The 17,825-nt window shown below is 60.8% G+C and overlaps 1 protein-coding gene across 5 annotated transcripts; it reads right to left on the bottom strand.

Annotated features, from left to right (window-relative positions):
• Nucleotides 1-1,266: 1,266 nt before the first annotated feature.
• Nucleotides 1,267-17,600, bottom strand: Slc17a9 (solute carrier family 17 member 9). Of its 5 annotated transcripts, none has more exons than XM_027954327.2 (13): nt 17,288-17,600; nt 10,158-10,355; nt 9,656-9,795; nt 8,740-8,839; nt 7,391-7,521; nt 6,923-7,019; nt 6,657-6,753; nt 5,941-6,028; nt 5,134-5,168; nt 3,844-3,959; nt 2,973-3,028; nt 2,819-2,848; nt 1,267-2,227 (listed from the first exon to the last, which is right to left on the bottom strand). In XM_027954327.2, exons 1-13 carry the CDS (start codon nt 17,341-17,343, stop codon nt 2,064-2,066), a joined length of 1,308 nt encoding a protein of 435 aa, XP_027810128.1. In that variant the 5' UTR covers nt 17,344-17,600; the 3' UTR covers nt 1,267-2,063. The 5 variants fall into 5 exon arrangements, with proteins under 5 accessions (XP_027810128.1, XP_027810124.1, XP_027810125.1 ...); XM_027954323.2 differs by having other exon boundaries at nt 5,152-5,168; nt 17,288-17,426; XM_027954324.2 differs by lacking the exon at nt 10,158-10,355 and having other exon boundaries at nt 17,288-17,426.
• Between the last annotated feature and the right edge of the window lie 225 nt (nt 17,601-17,825).

Here is a 17,825-nt window from a genome sequence, read left to right as displayed (position 1 = left end):
AGGGTTCCACGTCACCTTGGGAAGCAGGACACAGGCCTGGTGAGGGTCCAGGCAAAGCAGTATGGGGCAGTCGGACACTCGCCTGTGTCTTCTCCCGGCCTCCCCAGAGGTCGGGCCCCAAAGCTCCGTTAGACCCAGACATCATCTCTGGGGTCTAAGCCCCTGAGGGTCACCAGCAGGGCCCCCCCACACAGGGCAGCCTGCGTATGCTTCAGCAGCTCAAGGCACTGAGACCCCAGGAGACTCAGAGCCCCATGAGAAGGACACCGCCCTCTCACCGATTCCACAGTCAGCTGTGGACACAAAGCGGGGCACTAACTTCTCACCACACTCACTGCCCAGCGTCCACCCAGCCCAGAGGCAGGAGCAGCCCGGGGTCCATCAGTGGGGGAGGAGAGGAGGGACAAAGTGGCACCTCCAGATTCTGGCCCTGCTGCAGCATGAAGCGAGCCTGCCCCTCCCCAGGACTCACCCCGACGAGGTGGTCAGAGAGACCCACTGGACAGACTGGCAGGAGTCGCCACCAGCCAGACAGGAGAGGAATGGGCAGGAGTGGACCGGGGCCAGGGCCCACCGCCTGGGAGTAATGTTTAGCAGGGACCGAGCTGATTTTGTGAGATGACAAGGTTCTGTGGGTGGGTGGCGTGATGGTCACACAGCAACGGGAATGTGCTTGACACCACAGAACTGTGCTGAGGTTGAGGCGGGTAGCTGACGAGCGGCCATGTGACCCCCGGAGAGGGGGAGCGAGGGACTGGTCAGTGGAGGCTCTGCTCTGGAGTCCGCAGGCGAGGAGTTTCTTGGCTTGACTCCCAGCCTCAGGACCCATGCCATAGAGACTTCCAGAAGCCCCGCCTGAGGTTCGCAGGAACCTCCAGCAGAGCCCACCCCCGCGCCACCTTGCAAGTCCTTGGCCCACTTCAAGAAGGCGGACCTGTTTCACATCAAGAATCTCCCTCGAGATTCTCCTGATCGGACTGGAGACCACGGGGAAGGGGTCTCTGTGTCCCTTCCTAGCACACCTCTGATTCCTGGCTCTAGAAAGCCGTGTCCACCGCCCCGGCAGGTCCCCAGTTCTGCAGAGGAGACCCAGCTGAAGCAGGGCCAGGCTCTGGTGCTCACATGGACTCCAGTGCTCCTGACCGACCGGGAAGCCTCCGTCTGGGGACTCTGCCCGCAGCTGGGTCAGACTCCTCACTGGTCTCCTCGTTGAATGGGTCACACAACATCTTATCACGTGCTCATTAGTAAAAAAGAGGTGTTAAATCAAACAGAAACCCTTCTTTTTTAAATCGTTTAACAGTCCTTTAAATAAGACTTGGTGTGGTTTTGCATATTTGTGTGGCTTCTTTTCTGTACCCACACGTCTTACAGAATCCACTCCTGATTCCTGAGAACTCCAGCTCCTCCTGCTGACAAGGAGGTAGAAAGACAAGGAGGTGTCCCCGCAGGGCCTGAGGGGCACACAGGTGCCTACCCAGGAGACATCGGTCCTACCAAAATCCACAGGATCAGGGAACTGGGGCCCTGGGGCTCTCAGAGGTGGGCAAGGCCTCTCTAGCACGCTGCCCATCCAGCCCTCTGGGGTGACAGCGGGCTGCCGGGAGAGGCAGAAACATGGAGAGGGGCTCCCTGGAACATGGGGTGCTCTGTAGACACTGCTGATTGTCCTGACTGGAGGGGAGGGGGCAGGAGGGTGCTCTGGCACGGAGCAGGTCCTCCTGAATATGCCACAGTCCACAGCTCCACCTGAGAGCGGCTATCAGAGAATGAGGCTAGGTGGACGGAGGTGGGGCGCCCGTGGCCCAGCCACAGGCAGTGATCACACTAACCCTGTGAGGAGGGCAGGGTCATGCCCACAGGCAGGCAGGGAAACAGGCTCAGAGAGGTGAGCCCGGTTCTGGCCAGGCCCGCTGGGTGCCTGAGCCCCTTCCCAGCTTCTCTGCTTCCTCCTGGATGCCCTGCTGTGGTCTTCCTCCTCGGCTCCTACCACTGAGGATGAGGTCCACTTGTCCCTGAAAACTGCCAGCATCCAAGTGGGACTCGGGACGGGAGTCGGGGAGCTAGAGGTCCTCATGGGCGGGACTCAAGTCCACCCTCTGGGCCTTTCCAAACACCAGGAAGGTGCCCAGCCCCAAGTTGCTGATGACTGCTACCAGGTTGAACACACAAGTCCAGGAGCCTGTGGCCTCTATCAGATAGCCGCCCAGGCACACGCCCACCACACCTAGACCCGAGAGAGGCACAGTCAGGCTGAGCGCCAGGCAGAGTGGGCGAGGAGAGTGGGCAGGGCCTGGCACACAGCCACCCCGGCTCCCGGGGGATCTGGGGGCACATCCTTCCAGGCTAAGAATCCGAGGTCTTGGAGGTAGGAACCCCGCAGACAACCAACAATCACCCCGATGGGCCCCCTGCCCCCGTCCCTCCAAGGGGCCACAGAGCAAAGGACAAGTGGCAGGAAGCGCTGCCTGGAGAATGAGCCAGGCACTTGGCAGAGGGACCAGGAGGTATCAAGGGCCCTAACCTGCCAGGCTGGACGCATACCTGGGGGCAGGTGAGGAGGGCAGGGGCCTGTGAACTGCCCACCATCAGCAGAGCTAAATGGATACTTCAAAAGCAGCCCTGTGCTTTGCCTGGGCCACTTTGAGGCTCCTGCCCTCCCCTGATGTGGGGACCCTCACAGGACGCTGCACTCCACCCTGCAGGACTGGACAGCCAGACGGGGGAGCAGGAAGCCAGCCGGCTGCTGGGCTTGCTTCCTAGTGGGCTCTAGTCCAGAGGGCAGGAGGACCTCTGGGTGTAGATGCCCACCCCTCACCTGCCAAGGCTCCTGCAGTGTTGGCCACACCTGGGAACAGGCCAGAGAAAAGATATCAGAGAATAGCCACATGGCTGCCCTGCCCAGCCTGCCTGGGAGTGGTTCTCTGGCCAGGAGACAGGTGGAGCGAAGCTGGACTCAGCAAAGTCCTCACCAAACAGAAATCCAGCACAGGATGGGGCCAGGTCCTGGATGTTAACGGAAATGCCACTGTGGGAAGCAGGAGAGGAGGCGGGTGAGCGGCCTCCCCATGGGGCACTGGGCCTCACACTCAACCTGGGAGCCACCTGAGACAGGCTGCACAAAGGCACCCCATCTGCTGTCCACTTATCTGAATGACACTGACGGTGGGTGAGGTCAGAGGCAGCCATGTTTAGATGCCACCCCAGCAGACTGAGAGTATGTCCAGGGCACCCAGGCCGCTGCTGCTGGCCCTCTCCCTCCCTCAGGGCCTTGGTCCCCACTGTCTGGATACACAGATCTGCCAGTCCATGAGACCACTCATGAGACCACTCACAGGTCCCTGAGCCAGGACACAAGGCTTGGGCTGCCCCCAACAGCACTAGCCACTGGTGCATGGGCAGCAGTCCCTTATGTCGGGAGCCACTCTGGACAGAAGCTATGTGCACACCTTTAAGTCCTGAGTAAAGGGGTGCTGAACAGTTATTGCACCCCACAATACATTGGGCTTTACCCCAGCTCGGATAAGGAAGGTGTGGCTCCAGGGGTGGGCGTCACCCGGTGGGGTTAAATTACACCCACCTATTCCTTTGGAATCCTACCCCTTTGCCCTCTTTGGGATAGAATATTCCATGGAACCTCCCCTTGTGGGTCCCCTATATAAGAATAAAGAATTCCAGTGGCTCTCTCTCTTTCCACAGACCCCTAAGGTCACCAAGCCATCCCTGGATTGTGAAAAGGTACTTCTGTGAGTTTGCGTGCTTTCTTTGCCGTTTTTTAAGTTATTGGAAAAGTCAGATTTGGGGACATAGGTTGCCAGCTCAGAGAGAGGGCCATTCCCTTACCTGTGGTTGAAGGTCTGGAGGCCAATGGAGGCAGACGCAAAGACCACAGCCTTCAGGAAGCTCGAGGTGTGACCCAGACACAGTGCGAAAACGCTGGACAGGCCGAGGCCCATCACCTGCAGGTGGTGTGGGTGAGGGCATCGGGGCAGCACAGCCCACCCATGCCCGTCCTGTGCCACCCAGCCCTGCTCCTGCAGACGGTGTGGGTGAGGGCATCGGGGCAGCACAGCCCACCCATGCCCGTCCTGTGCCACCCAGCCCTGCTCCTGCAGACGGTGTGGGTGAGGGCATCGGGGCAGCACAGCCCACCCATGCCCGTCCTGTGCCACCCAGCCCTGCTCCTGCAGACGGTGTGGGTGAGGGCATCGGGGCAGCACAGCCCACCCATGCCCGTCCTGTGCCACCCAGCCCTGTTCCTGCAGACGGTGTGGGTGAGGGCATCAGGGCAGCACAGCCCGCAGCCTCCTGTGCCACCAGCAGGGCTCCTGCACGGCCCAGGCGCCCGGCTGAATTCCCACCCTGCCCTAATCCTGCTGGCCTTTGAGGCAGGAAGCCTGAAGGCCAGGAGGCCCTCGACAAGGGGCTGAGATTGGCCAGATCTCAGAGCTGCCAGAGGGACCCAGACCTCCTCTCCTCTGGATGATGGAAACATGGGAACCGCCCTCCCGAGCCCCTCATCTCTTCAATCCGGGTGCGACGTGACCTGAGGGCTTATTCCCACTCTACCTTGGCCAAGAATAAAGTCTTGACCACTCCCCCCTTGCTCTGTCTTGGTGCTGTTGGTCCCACAATCCCAGGAGGGACAAAGGACCCAGGCTTTAGGGTCAAAAACTGGTCACACAGCCACCCAAGTGCCCTGAACCTGGCCTGCCTGACCCAAAAAACCCCCGGGGTTGGGCCCCCCACCCAGAGAACATCTGGAAGGGGCCCTCCATGGGTCAGCTGGCCTACTGGTGGACTAGAGGCCACAAGCCTCACCTAGATGCCCAGACCCCACAGGCACAGAGAGCCCCATTCAGAGATCAGAGAAGAGTCTCAGGTCAGTCCCCAACACTGACCCCAGAGTGCCCTCCATCTAAACCAGCGGATTCTGGGTCCCGTCACCTCTGTCCACACTCTTGTGGGCACCAAGGGCCCTAAGTGCCTTCCCTGCAGCAGTTGTAGCTGGCCCAGCCCACGACCTGGACGTTTTCATGGTCCCAGAATTCGGGCAATTGGGGGTCATAACCCTCAGGTCCCAGGAGAACTAAACAGTGATGTCCAGGGAAAACACCAGAAAGGTCTTCCTACCTGCATCGACTTACGCACCGTGATGGTCCCGTAACCTGAGCAAGGAGACAGGCAGGCGGCCCCATTAGCCTTGGGCAACCCAGAGGACAGTGCAGAGGGGGATGGCAGCCAGGGTGGCCCTTGGGGCTGCAGGCTGGTCATTGCCCGCACAGTAGGTGCACACCAGAGGATCCCACAAGGCCACAGTAGGTGCACACCAGAGGATCCCACAAGGCCCAGGAGGGCCACTGGGCAGCTGTGAAGGTGTCCCCGAAGCTCTCCCTGTCCCCTCAGTCACCCACACAGTGTGCACCACCTTGTACTGAGGGAAAACACTGACGTTCTGAGAGTGAGCATGCACGTGCGTGGGCACCTATGAGCGTGCTGCTCGGCTTCATGTGTGGCCGGTGTGTGGTGGACTCCAGCTGGCCCCAGAGCCCCCACCCTCAGCTCCGGAAGGTGCAAGAGGAAAACTTGTGACCTCTGACCCCACCTGCACCTCCCCCCCCAGGGTCAGGACTGTGTCAGGCCCAGGGCAGAGCCCACAGGTGCTCTGCACAAAGGCCCTCTTGGGCCTCCCGCTGCTCCCCAGCTGCAGCCTTCATGGGGATTCTGGGGAAAACCCAGCTGCCCCAGGCTCCTTCAGCCCCCAGCTGCACCCATTCCCTGGCTGGCTCTGAGGCCAGGGTCCCTCTCTATCACAGGTGGTCCTCAGCAGGCCTGGCCTCTCCCTAGCACTGCAGCTGCACCCCCAGAGGGGAGCCTCTCACCCTGGCTGAGGCCCCTGAGGGTGTGTCTCCTGAAGGCCTGTCCCTCCCCAGGACTCACCGTGACTGATGAGGTGGTCAGAGAGAAATCCACTGAACAGACTGGCAGGAATCGCCACCAACCAGGGCACCACGTTGAAGACCCAGCCCTGCAGGGAGGAGCTTGGCCTTAGCGGTGGCCAAGTGGCAGCCAGACACTGAAAGGAGGAGGGGCAGGCAGGATGGCTGCCCCAGGCCAAGGCTGCCCCAGGCCGCTGCTGCCCAGGAGAGCTCTGCTCACCCCCACAGCCTGGGCCCCAGAGCAGAGGGGCCTGAAGGAGGGCAGCTTCTACCAGCATGCCCACCAGGCCCACAGTGGCTCGCCACGCAGCCAGGTCCCCAGGTTGCTTACTACCCAGCCCCTACCCTTGGAATGGGCAGCCCGGGGCATCATGGTCACCAGAACAGGAGGTGGTCAACAGCCTCAGTGGAGAAGCCGGTGGATATAGGGGGTCGCAGGTCCCCATCCTGCCCTGCTCAGGTTTCCCTCCAGAATGGCATCAAGAGACCAACAGATGGCCTTGCCCTGGGGGGGGGGGCGGTCTGCTAAGCAGCAGATCAAGGTCATGGGCTTGGAAAGCTGCCACTGCCACAGGGACCGGCCCTCCGGGTCTCGGAGCCAGCACCTGCCCCTCCTATGGACAAAGTCAGCCTCTGCCTCAAGCCCAGAGCCAAGGGGCCCACCCGCTGTGCAGGGGCAGGGCCGGCAGCTGTGTGAGCACTGGCGGGGTGACCCACCTGGGAATGGGGGAAGGTCTCTTTGAAGAAGGTGGGCAGCCAGGAGAGGAGGATGAAGAAGGAGCAGGCTGAGGAGAGCTGGGAGCAGACGGCCGCCCTGGGTGGGACAAAGGCTCAGGGCTCCAGCCTGCCCCAGCCCCTTCCCACACAGGCAGGGCCTGTGAGACCCGCGCCCCTGCCCCTGGGCGCCCTTCCAGGCACAGCCTGGCCCACACCACGGGGGCTGTTGCCCCACTCTCTGCCTGGCCACGCCAGCCCCAGCTCACCAGACAGAAGGCTTCCGGAAGAGCTGTCTCCAGGGCACTCTGGAGGGCCTGGCCACGGGCAGGCCTTGTGCCAGGACCCCCAGGGCCAGGATGAGGTCTGAGGGAAGAAGTGGTTGCACAGCAGTGGCCCCCAGGACTGGGCAACCCCACATCATCCCTAGAGGCAGCGCCGGTGTGGTCCCAGAGGCCACAGACCTCGCCACCCTCCCCCAGGAGGCTCTGCCTCAGCAGCTCAGTGTGCAGCCAGAGCCCTGGGGCCAGCTGAAGCTGCCTGCTCCAGCCCCCTGCCGTGGCCTGCAGGGCTCCTCCTCTGCCCTACCCTAAATGGAGCTTGGCGACTGAACTGGTGGCCCTAGGGGGCTGAGAACTCATTCTTTCTCAGGCTCCAGGCTAGAGGAGTCTGCATGCCCCCCCCCCAGCAGCTGTGAGCGGAGGAGGCACTGGCACCCACCCATGTGGCCACGGTACCTTTCTCGTTCAGCAGGTACCTGTACACGTAACACACCCAAAGCAAGGTGAGGCCACCAGAGAAGTAGAAGACGCTCTGCCAGCCGCACCAGTCCAGGAGCAGGGATCCCACGACCCCAGTCACCAGCGTCCTGGGGGGACAGGGAGGAGCATGGCCATGACCTCGGCTGGGCTCCACAGACAGACACCAGAGAACATTCCTGATGCCGGCTGAGCCCCTAGAAGAGTGGGTTTTGTCACCTGGAGAACAGGTGTTTGGAGCCCAGTCCCAGAGTATTCTGGCTCAGGGTGCCAAGTGATGGAAGAGACTATGCTACAGGGCGGGACGCTGGGAACCAGCCACGGGGACAGGGCACAGAGACAACTGCTGTGGGACCTGAGCTGTTTTAACTTCTTGCTTCTAGGCCTTCCAACTGGCCTACACTAAAAAGGGCCGTGGGAGGAGAGTGGGCTCGGGGCAGCTGGAGCGAAGCCTGTGCCCTGCTCTTTCTTCATCACACAGCAGAGCACACGGTTTGGGAGGAGCTCTAATGACAGACCCCGCCTCCTCCTCCTGAGGGTCCTGTGGTCCCAGGCAAGCCCAGGCCTCCCTTGCCCACCCCTGTGCCCTGAAGCACTCCCCACTGAGGCAGCATCAGGGACGGTTCCTGCTGCATGTGGGGTCTCTGGCCTGAGGCCCAGCTGCCTCCTCCCTGAGCCCACCACCTCCCCATCTGTGCCTGCAGAGGGGGCAGCACCTCACCTGGGGACCACAGCACTCCCCTGCCCCCGCGGTTTCACACAGAGCCCTCTGCTCCACCCAACACTGCCCCAGAAGCCACCAAAGCTCCTCCAGGTAACTTCCAAGTGCAGGCCAGCCAGGGGCTTATCTGACACTTGGACCTCATTGGGTTCTCTGTCCCTGCACAGGACCCCTGCTCTCCAATTCCTGTCCCCAAATTCAGCGGCTGAGGGCCTGAGCCCCATACCCACAAGCCTCTGTCCACGCTCATCGAGTAGCCCTTCTCCGGGACAAGGCTCTGGAGCTGCCTGACGGTGGGCGAGGGAGGAACATCTGAGGGCCCCGGTCTCAGGGGCTGCGCCCACGCCCACAGACTCACCGGGGGACTGGCAACAAAGGGCAGGACACCCCTGGCTCCACGGCACCCAGGACAGGGACCTGCCCCGCCCACAGCCACAGGCCCAGCCCACGGCCAGGGCCACAGCCCACATCACTGTGAGCCACAGAGATGCCCGCACAGGCCTGGGGAGCTGCAGCCAGTGCCACGGAGCCACCTCCAGGCAGCACAGCCTTCAAGGCCCCCCAGCCCGCCCCCCATCACGGAGCCCCTGTTGGAGCTAGGCCCTACCCAAACTGGGAGCCGGCCCCCACAGTGCTGTAGGTGAAGGCTCTCTCGCTCTCTCGAACTCTCTGTGACAGCAGGCTGGTCAGGGCAGGGAAGTACACACCTGGAATAAGCAGAGGATGTGGTCAGCAGGGCCTCTGGTGAGGGCCAGTGAGCCAGCAGGGGCAGCCAGGCCAGAGGATGTGCATTGTCCTCCCTGACTTGTCCCAACCCAGGAGCCAACAGGCTGAGGAAAGGACTCAGTGTGGGAGAGGCTATCTGCAGGACAAGCCTCTGCTTCCAAGGCATTGTCCCAGGACAGCAGCCCAGGCCGCCCCTCAGGTCCCCTGCTGACACACACACGCTCCACCTCAGACAAGCTGCACACACCCGCTCTCAGCACGCCAGCCTCACCCGCTCCTCCTCACACACAAGGCCTTTCCCAGACGCACTCTCCCCACAGCTCCACAGCGGAATTTCCCCCTAGGATTCCTTTAGACACAGGCTCCTCAGTGGCCTGGAAGTTTGGACGCCACCTCACAACCCACACCCCTGCTTCTAGAGGGTCCTAGGCCTGGCCTGGAGGCGCAGAGTCTGCCCTCTGCGTCATCATTGTCCACGAGGGTGGCACCCAGGAGTCATCACCTGCGTCCCTCCCAACTTTTCAACATTGCCCAGGAGCCAGGTCCCATTCCTCTGTCAGCCACTGGCCCAGGGCGGGGCCTCTCCAGAGCTTGAGGCCCGGAGGCAGGGAGCCTCAGGGTCAGGAGCTGCTAGCCTTTCCACTCCGCCATGGACAATACACACAGACAATGTGAGGCCGCCGAAAGGACTTTCAGCAGAGGACAGAAGGCAGGCACACATGGGCCCTCCTGTCCACCCGCCTGGTGACAGAGGTGAAGGCCAGCAGCAGGAGGGAAGTGTCCAGAGGCACCCCTACCTTGGAGCAGGCCTATGAGGACACGGGAGAAGACCATGGAGACCAGGTGGGCACTGCCAAGGTGGGCGAGCAGCGGGGTGGCCATGGTGATGGAGCCCCAGGTGGAAGCAGACAGCAGGATGACCTTCTCACCTCCGATGCTGGAGTGGACACAAATAGGGGAGGACGGGGTGGCCATGCAGGCAGGCTGAGCACACCACCTCTGTGCAGAGGAGTCCTCTGGAGTGGGCGCTGCCATGAGCACGCTGCCATGAACCCGCCAGCAGGAGGCGCCCAGAGCTAAGAGCAGCCCTACAGCCATGCCCAGCCCCAGAGCTGCTCCTTGGAATGCTGGACAGGGCCTCTGGGCAGGGCCTCTCCCCCCATTTTTTTTGCCAGGCCCTAGCCCAGGAGCCCTTCCTCCCCATGTACACAGAAGATCTGCTAGCCCACCTCCCCTTGAGAAGCCCACATGGAGCAGCCCCCTTCAGCCTGAGTGACGAGGAGTAGGGAAGACAGTTACCGGTCCCCGAGGTGGCCACCCACGACCTGCGTCAGGCAGTAGCCCCAGAAGAAACTGCTAAGCACAATGCCGGCCTCCTTCTTATTCCAGCCAAAGTCCTGGCTCATGGCAACGGTGCAGACAGGCATGGTGACACGAGCACAGTAGAGTAGGCAGGTGCCCAAGAGCAGTGTCCCCGTCCACACCTGGCATTCAGGCCTGCAGGGCAGGAGCAGAGGGTCTGGCTCTGGAGAGGTCCCACAGGCAGCTTTGAGCTCAGAGACCCCCTGAGTTTGGGGGACGTGGCCACAAGCAGGGGAAGCATTGGGGCTGGTACATCTCTGGAGGCATTGGGCAAGTACGGAGCTGTCCTCACACACCTTCCCTCACTCCCTGCAGAGGCCAGTTCCGGGCATGATGACAGAGTGGGAATGCCCAATGCCCTGCAGTAGGAGCAGGCCAGATAAATACTGGGCCAGTGCCGCCGACCACCAGGACTGCAGCTGGACCCACACGGAGGAAGGGATGCACACAGTACCCAGGTCTCCTTGGGACCACAGGGTCCCAGGAAGGCAGCCAGGCCAGGCAGACCTGACAACTAACCACCTGCTGCGGGCCGCTCTGCTGGGCACGGGGACCCAGAGGTGTGACAGGAGGATCCCAGCCAGCAGCAAGGAGCCCCCAGCGGTTTCCCAAGGAAGCTTCCAGGCCTGCCCAGCAGAGGACATTGGAGCAAGAAAGGCTGGGGGCCCAGGAGAGGACACAGCGCCACAGGGTTTGGCAGGAGCAGGAACCGGAGGAGGTAAGGAGGCAGATGAGCTCAGTCCTGTGCAGAGCCCACCCAGTTCCCGGCTCCCAGCTCCCAGGCAGGCTTGGCCACTGTGTGCCATGAAGCAACTGAAGACTGCAAGAGGTGACAATCATTCAACCATGTATGTAGCAGGAGGTGACCAGCTGTACCCTCCGTGCACCATGTTCTGATAACGAACGGGAGGGTGGCAGGATATGAGGCCCCGGCAGGTCTACTGGACCACAAAGTCTTGAGGTCTCTGGATTCAATTTGGCATCTTCTTTATAAGTTTGAAGTTGTTCAAAATAAAATCTCCTAGGGCTGGGGCTGTAGCTCAGTGGCGGAGTGCTTGCCTAGCATGCACGAGGCACTGGGTTCAATCCTTCGCACCACATAAAAATAAACAAATAAAATAAAGGCATGCTGTCCATCTACAACTACAAAAAAAAAAAAAAAAAAAAAAACACATCGAGTAAAATAAAATCTCTTATTTCCTCATGGTGGTAAAGGAAGGCCTCTTGGCAGACTGGACTGTCTTCCAAGCCAGGCCGAGTCCCATGCTCCCTCCAGTGACCTGGGGCGTCCTGGGTTGGCCTGGGCGAGGGGCAGCAGGAAGGGAAGGAGGGGCCTAGGCAGGAGGCTACACTGCAGGGCCTGCAGACAGACCAGGTGGGTAGGATGGCAGCCCTCATGGTCCTGGGGCACCGGGCTTCAAGGAAGAGGAGCTGGGGAAGAAGACAGGGACAGCTGTTCCCCTTCTGGGAAGACTTTCTTCCTATGACTAGCATCTGAGCCCTCTGGGGGAACACCAGCGACAGTCCCCCCCGTCCCCCCCACCCCCTGCTGCCACCTCTAGGCCAGGGGCCCTCAGAGCCACAGGCCTCTAGAACACCAGCCCTGCCTACAGCCTGCAGCAAGCAGGACCTGTAGTCCCTGTCCTCGCTCTCTAGGTCCAAGCTCTGCAGGTGACGAAGTAAAAACTGTTCAGGAGCCAGTAAGCAGCTACCCTTGCCCAGTGCTTGGGGGGTCTGCGGGCGAGACTCCAGAAACATCCTCCCTGGAGGTTCCGTTGCTCAGGGGCCAGGAGGCGGTATCTCTGCCCCACCTCCTGTCCACGCTTCCCTTCCTTCTGTCCTCCTTTCCTCCCTCCACACCGCCAAAAGCCACTCAGGACCAGCCCCACAGACACCTGAGAGTGAAGGCAGACCTGGCTCCTGGTTGCTGAAGTGACCAGTAGAAACCAGAAACCAACCAACCAAACAAAAACCCTGGCCGGGGTTGATCTGACTGGGAGGGGGTCCAGGATGGCGATGGGGGTCTAGATCCAGACCCACCAGAGGCAGCAGAGTTCAAGAGGAGGAAGGTCCAATGGGCAGCGCAGAGTCGGGGAGGGGCCTCCTGAGTATCTGTCTCTACCTGACACTTTGCAGGGTGACCCCACCATTCTGACACATCCTGTGGGGTGAGCAGACAAATGGGCCCTGCTGGGAAGAGAGCGAGTGCACAGACTGAGAGAGTCAGGAGTGAGTGTCCGCCGGCCTGGTGTGGCCTGGGTGTGGGGACTGCAAGGGGCCCCCACTTTTCACTGGGCTGTGAAACAGATGTAGTAGCTAGGGCTGGGCCTCCTTGAGTCAGATGCCAGGCAGGGGCTCAGGAAGGGTCAGGCTGCATTGGTGGCGATGACCATCACAGTGGGGTGAGCACGAAGAGCCTAGGGACGTTGGTGGAGTCTCCAGGGCAGAAGAGAGGCGGGTTGTGTGTCAGTCCTGGGGCCAGGCAGCCCGCCCAGAGGAAAGTTGGAGGACATTCTTGGATGCCCAGGGTCACAGCTCAGGGGCTGCAGGCCTAGCTTTGTGACCTGCTTGGGGTGAGCCTGAGGGATCTGAAGGGAGTGGTGAGGCGGGGCTCAGATGACCGGCAGGGGACGAGGGGGGGGGGGCAAGCAATGTTGGACAGGTTAACATCCACCCTGGTGAGTCCTGCTGACAGCAGGGACCCTGACAGTGAAACCAGGGACCCAAATAAACCCCACTCAACCTGCTTTGCCCACTGTCCCTTGCTTCGGTTGACATCAGCAGTGTTAGAGGTGGAGAGAACCCCTCTGACAGACAGCAGGTCAGGAGGGTCAGCAGCTGATGGACTGGATCAGCCCACAGACAGCCCCAAACCCTCCCCTCGGGTAGGTGAGCTTGAGACTTGCTGTCCCTCTCCTGGCCTGGTGAGTAAATTCTACAACGGATTCAGTGGGGGAACTGCTCCTGGTTCAGTAGAACAGGCCTCGACAAGAAGAGCCCATCATCTCTTCCTGAGGCCCCACACCCTCAGCCAGCAGAGACATTCATCCCCAAACACCAGCAGCAACAGTCCAAGAGCACCGCAGTCCTCCTAGAGACAGTCACGATGGCGGAAGGAGCAGCCACAGCCAAGAGCAGCCTCAGAGACGTGAGGACTGAAAGGCAGGAGGACTGAATGGCAGTTCCCTAGGTGGGGACACTAAGGAGAAGCTGAGGAAGCCAGAGGAGCGTGGAGTGGGCTGGTGGTGACGCTTCTGTGTGAACAAGGTCTCCTTCGAGAAGGGGAGGGACTGGAGGTACTGGAAGGGGACACTGGTGGCAGGGAGCTGAGAACTCTGTGCACCATCTTAAGAATGATCCTGACACACACACTCGGCTTTCTCATAAAGGAATTTGAGTACGGTTCGTGCAGTGGGACCTGTGATAAGCAGGGGCACTTGGAGAGGCGAACGGGGAGTCCTTGGGGCCACCTAGGAAGCAGAAGGAAGCACTTCCTCTAAGAGTGGGGCATGTAGGAGGTTGGACAGGACTCAGAGCAGCTGCTGCAGGATGGGGGGCAGTGGGGACCCAGCTGGAATTCCAGCATAAGTGCCGGAAGCCTGGATGGAGACCAGAGCCCCTCAGGGCCAGCAGAGGGAGGGGAAGGATGAAGACCAGGATGCTGGATGGAAGCCCATGGGGACAGCACAGTCACCAAGGAAATGCTAGGAATCAAAGTCAGTGCCCCAGGGTATCCATTGGGAAAGGGCAGCACAGGCCTCTGAGAACAGCTGTCAACAGAATAGAGATGACCAGATGACCAGATGGTTCAGATGGCGAATGAGGTGGGGAGCTGGAGAGTCATGCTCCATCCTCCTGAGAGGCAGGTGTCTGAGCCCTGGGGGACCAGCAGCAGCCCTTGGATGAGATGTCGAGCATCTGCTGGAGGAGACTGCAGAGGACCTGTGGGCAGCATCCCAACCTTTCCAGCCTCCCCAGGGGCCATCTACAGGGCTGCTATGGGAAAGACAGTGCAGGCTGAGGCCACCCCTTCCCAGAAGAGCAGGAGGCTTCACCACGCTCCCCCCAAGGTGACAAGCGGCCCCTGGGGCCCCAGGTCTGATGATACCCGACATGGCGCCTGCTGGGATCAGGGCCTCTGAGTCCCTCAGGCAGAAATATGGCCCCTCCAACTGGTTTGAGATCAGACTCCTTTGACACGGACCCTGGACCTTGGGAGAGGATGGCAAGCATGGAGGGTCCCTGCACCTTCTCAGTGGGTGTCCACTTAGGGGCCAAGCCTAGCTGTCCCATGAAGGCAGTGGACCCAGAACTCATTGCCCCTCCCAGGGGTTTGTATCATCAAATGATAGTATCCTTTATAGAATCAGAGGACAAGGCAGGTGCTAGGTGGGTTGGTTAGGTGGGAAGAGGGTCTCTGGCCAGCAAGGACCCAGATGAGTTCCGTCAGTCTGAGCTTGGTCTGCTAGGAAAATTGCAAACTCATTAATCCAAGCAAAGCTCTGACCCTCCCACTCTGGGCTGTGTGGACGAGTGGTTGTCATTCACCAGGAATTGGGTTTCTGAGCCTTCCCTTCCAGTCTGGATTTGTACCATGGAACCCCTGGGAGGGGCTGAGGTGCCCAGCTCGGGCTCCTGAGACTCCTCGAGGACAAAGCCTTGCCCTGACAGGGCTCCTAGTTAGTGGTCCACCCCAGTCCCCTGGCCTCTATCCCTTCTGGAGATGTTGTCCTGAGTAAACATTACTACTGGGTACTAGAACACAGGGGGACACAGTCCGAGCTGCTGCTGGCCAGTCTGCCCTGTCCTGTCCTGCAGCACCGCCCCGGCCTTCAGAGCCATCCTAGGTGAGCTATGTGCACACATTCAAGTGGGGTTTATTTCTAACTGAGTGGATGCAGGAGGCAGCCACAGGGGTGTGGGAGCAGCACTCATGATTTCCCACCACAAGCCAGAGTCTGAAGGTGGCTTTATAAAGGAGCTGTATCCTCTAGGTGGTCACAGCAACCAAGGCACCACCTGCATTGGAAGGGCCCACCCAGCACAATACTGTCCCTCCCTGGGTGCAACTGCAGCAGTCTGGCCCTGATGCTCTCTGGGGAAGAGCACTTAGAAACAGCGGGGACCAGCTGGGACCTACCCCCTCCAGAAGGCTGAGAACTCAGTGCTGGGCCGCAAGAGGTCCAACAAAACCCATCAGCTTCCAGTGTATATCCAGCTGGAGGCACCAGAGGGAGGGCCCATAGGCAGGCCAGCGGGCACTGTGGGGTCTGCTTCCTCTCCGGAACCCGCCTGTTCATTCCTGAGCTGGGAGTGTGGGCCAGGCTGATGAAGGGACTCCCAGAGTGCTGGGGACACAAGGAAGTCTGACCAAGGTAGCAACCCCAAGGCCAGCAGTGACTTGAGGGCCATTCAGGACCCTGGGCCCAGAATCGGCCATCCTGCCTGGGGACTGGTTAGGAACAGGAGCTTGGGGCAGAACTTGCCTGAAAAGGTCCACTTACCCCAACCCCTTGGGGCCTGTGCCTCCGTGGAGACTCCCAGAGTGGCAGGTGCTTCCTGTGAGTCTCTAAAGCCCTGCTTCCGCAGACGGCCTATACAGAGGCATATGTGGCTGAGCACATGGGTGGGAGAGTGGCCCTTGACGTGTGGACACCAGGGGCCAAGGGCCCGCAAGCACCCCAGCACCACCCCTCCTGGCCCCATGATCTGCTGAAGAGGCCTGACTCCCCAACCAGGCAGAGGGCTCTTGGAGGGGACACGTGCACCAAGGGAGCACCTACTGCCATTATTAAAACCCACGCATGGGTTGTGGATGGCCCTGACCCAGAAGTTCCCCCACTCCAAATTCTCTGCGACCATCTAGTCAAGAAAGGCCTAAAGGAGCAAGTAACATGGTAGGCACGGAGGGAAGCAGTCAATGCAAATGCCAGGCAGGGCCATCGAGTCACACCCTGCAGTGACATTTGCAGCACACTCTGCAGGCTCTGGTCACACCTCAGGAGCCAAGTGCACTGGGCAGAGACGCCTGGGTACACAGGGTGGGGAGGAAGGCCATGACCGAGGGGCAGGCCGCAGCCCTAATGCTGGCACACCCAAGTACAGCCCTTCCCTTCTAGTTGGTGCTTGCAGGTCTGTGACTTGGCATTGACCAGCGGGGGGTCTCCACATCCCGGCTAGCTATGTTCTCACACAGCCCCAGTCTGGGGGCTTCTTTTGACCCTCACTGTGTCCAGTGGTGGCACTAGTCCTCAGGCTTCATGGCAGCACAGTGGACAAGCCTGCCTGGGAGCTAGAAGCTGGGAACTGGGTGGGCTCTGCACAGGACTGAGCTCATCTGACTCCTCATCTCCTCCGGCCAAACCCTGTGGCGCTGTGTCCTCTCCTGGGCCCCCAGCCTTGCCTCCCAGAAGTTCCAAGTACACTGGAGGTGCTGGGTGGCAGTCAGCTCTTGAACATACCAGGCCTGATGCTGAGCCCCAGGTCCGGTGCCTTGACCAAGGGGCCTCAGCCCACAGAACCAGAGGGGGTGGGGTTCCTCTTGGGGTTCCCACTTAGACTCTCTTGCCAGCTGGCTCAAGGCCAGCTGCCACCATCTCCCTCCTGGTTTCTGTGGGTGCTATATGCCCAGGGACAGTGGAAACAGGATGAACAGTGCTTTTTCTGCAGTACAGAGGCCAGTGGGTGCTTGCCCCAGCCTGGCACCCAGTTAGCACAGGCATTCTCGGGATTAGCCTCAGCCAGGGTCCTCCACAGGAGGCAGTCCCAACCCATCCAGTCCTGAGGACACTGCCCGTCTGGAACACCCCCAGGATAACCAGCTGGGAGGGTTCAGGGGCCACTTGGCATGTTCTGGGACTGGAGGGAAGGAGCAGCCCGATGGGTGGATGCTTGTGTCCTCTGTCCTAGGGGCTAGAGCTGGGGGAATGAAATGGGGCAGGAGAGGGCTGGTGGACAGTCTCCCTACTCCAGCACTCCCCACTCCTGAGTGGACGTCCTGTGGCAGTATCTCCGCTCCCTCCCCAAGTGTTGGGCAACCCCCTCCCCCACGGCTGCCCCTGCCCCACCTGGACCACTGGGCGTTTTCAGCTGCATCTCTGCGGGTCTCTGGGGGTGGCTGCATCAGGCTGGGCGCTAGGACAACATGGGCACAGCAGTGTCCCAGTGCCCTGCCCTCCACCTCCCTCCCAGGCAGCGCCGCCCAAGTCCACGTGTCAGTCCCAGCCGCTGCTGCACTTCCGTCTGGCCCTCCCAGGAGGTGTTTGTCAGTAGCCCTGGGGCTTGGGTCCCCGCCCCACCAACGAAGACCAGGGAGGTTGGCTGGGACCTCCCTACAGTCCCACAGGAAGGGCTGGGCCGCAATGCAGCCCCCAGGATTGGCACTGGGACTTCCGGGCTGTGGAGGAGACCAATCCTGGGGGGGGGATCCTGGCCCCGGATGTACCAGCCCAGCAGTGACCTTGGGCAGGCTCTGGAACAGTGGGGGCCCCTGTTCCTGTCTACAAACTGGGGATGAAGTAAGTTCCCACAAGGCTGTGTACTGATTCAATCAAGCTTGCGGATAAATCCTTAGCCAGGTGGGACGACAGCAAAGCTGCTGGGTAA

This window comes from Marmota flaviventris, chromosome 2, assembly GCF_047511675.1.
Source record: "Marmota flaviventris isolate mMarFla1 chromosome 2, mMarFla1.hap1, whole genome shotgun sequence".
In the NCBI taxonomy this organism is placed as follows: Eukaryota; Metazoa; Chordata; class Mammalia; order Rodentia; family Sciuridae; genus Marmota; species Marmota flaviventris.
The sequence above is the reverse complement of the archived record's forward strand: the minus strand, read 5'-3'. Positions and strand labels throughout refer to the sequence as shown.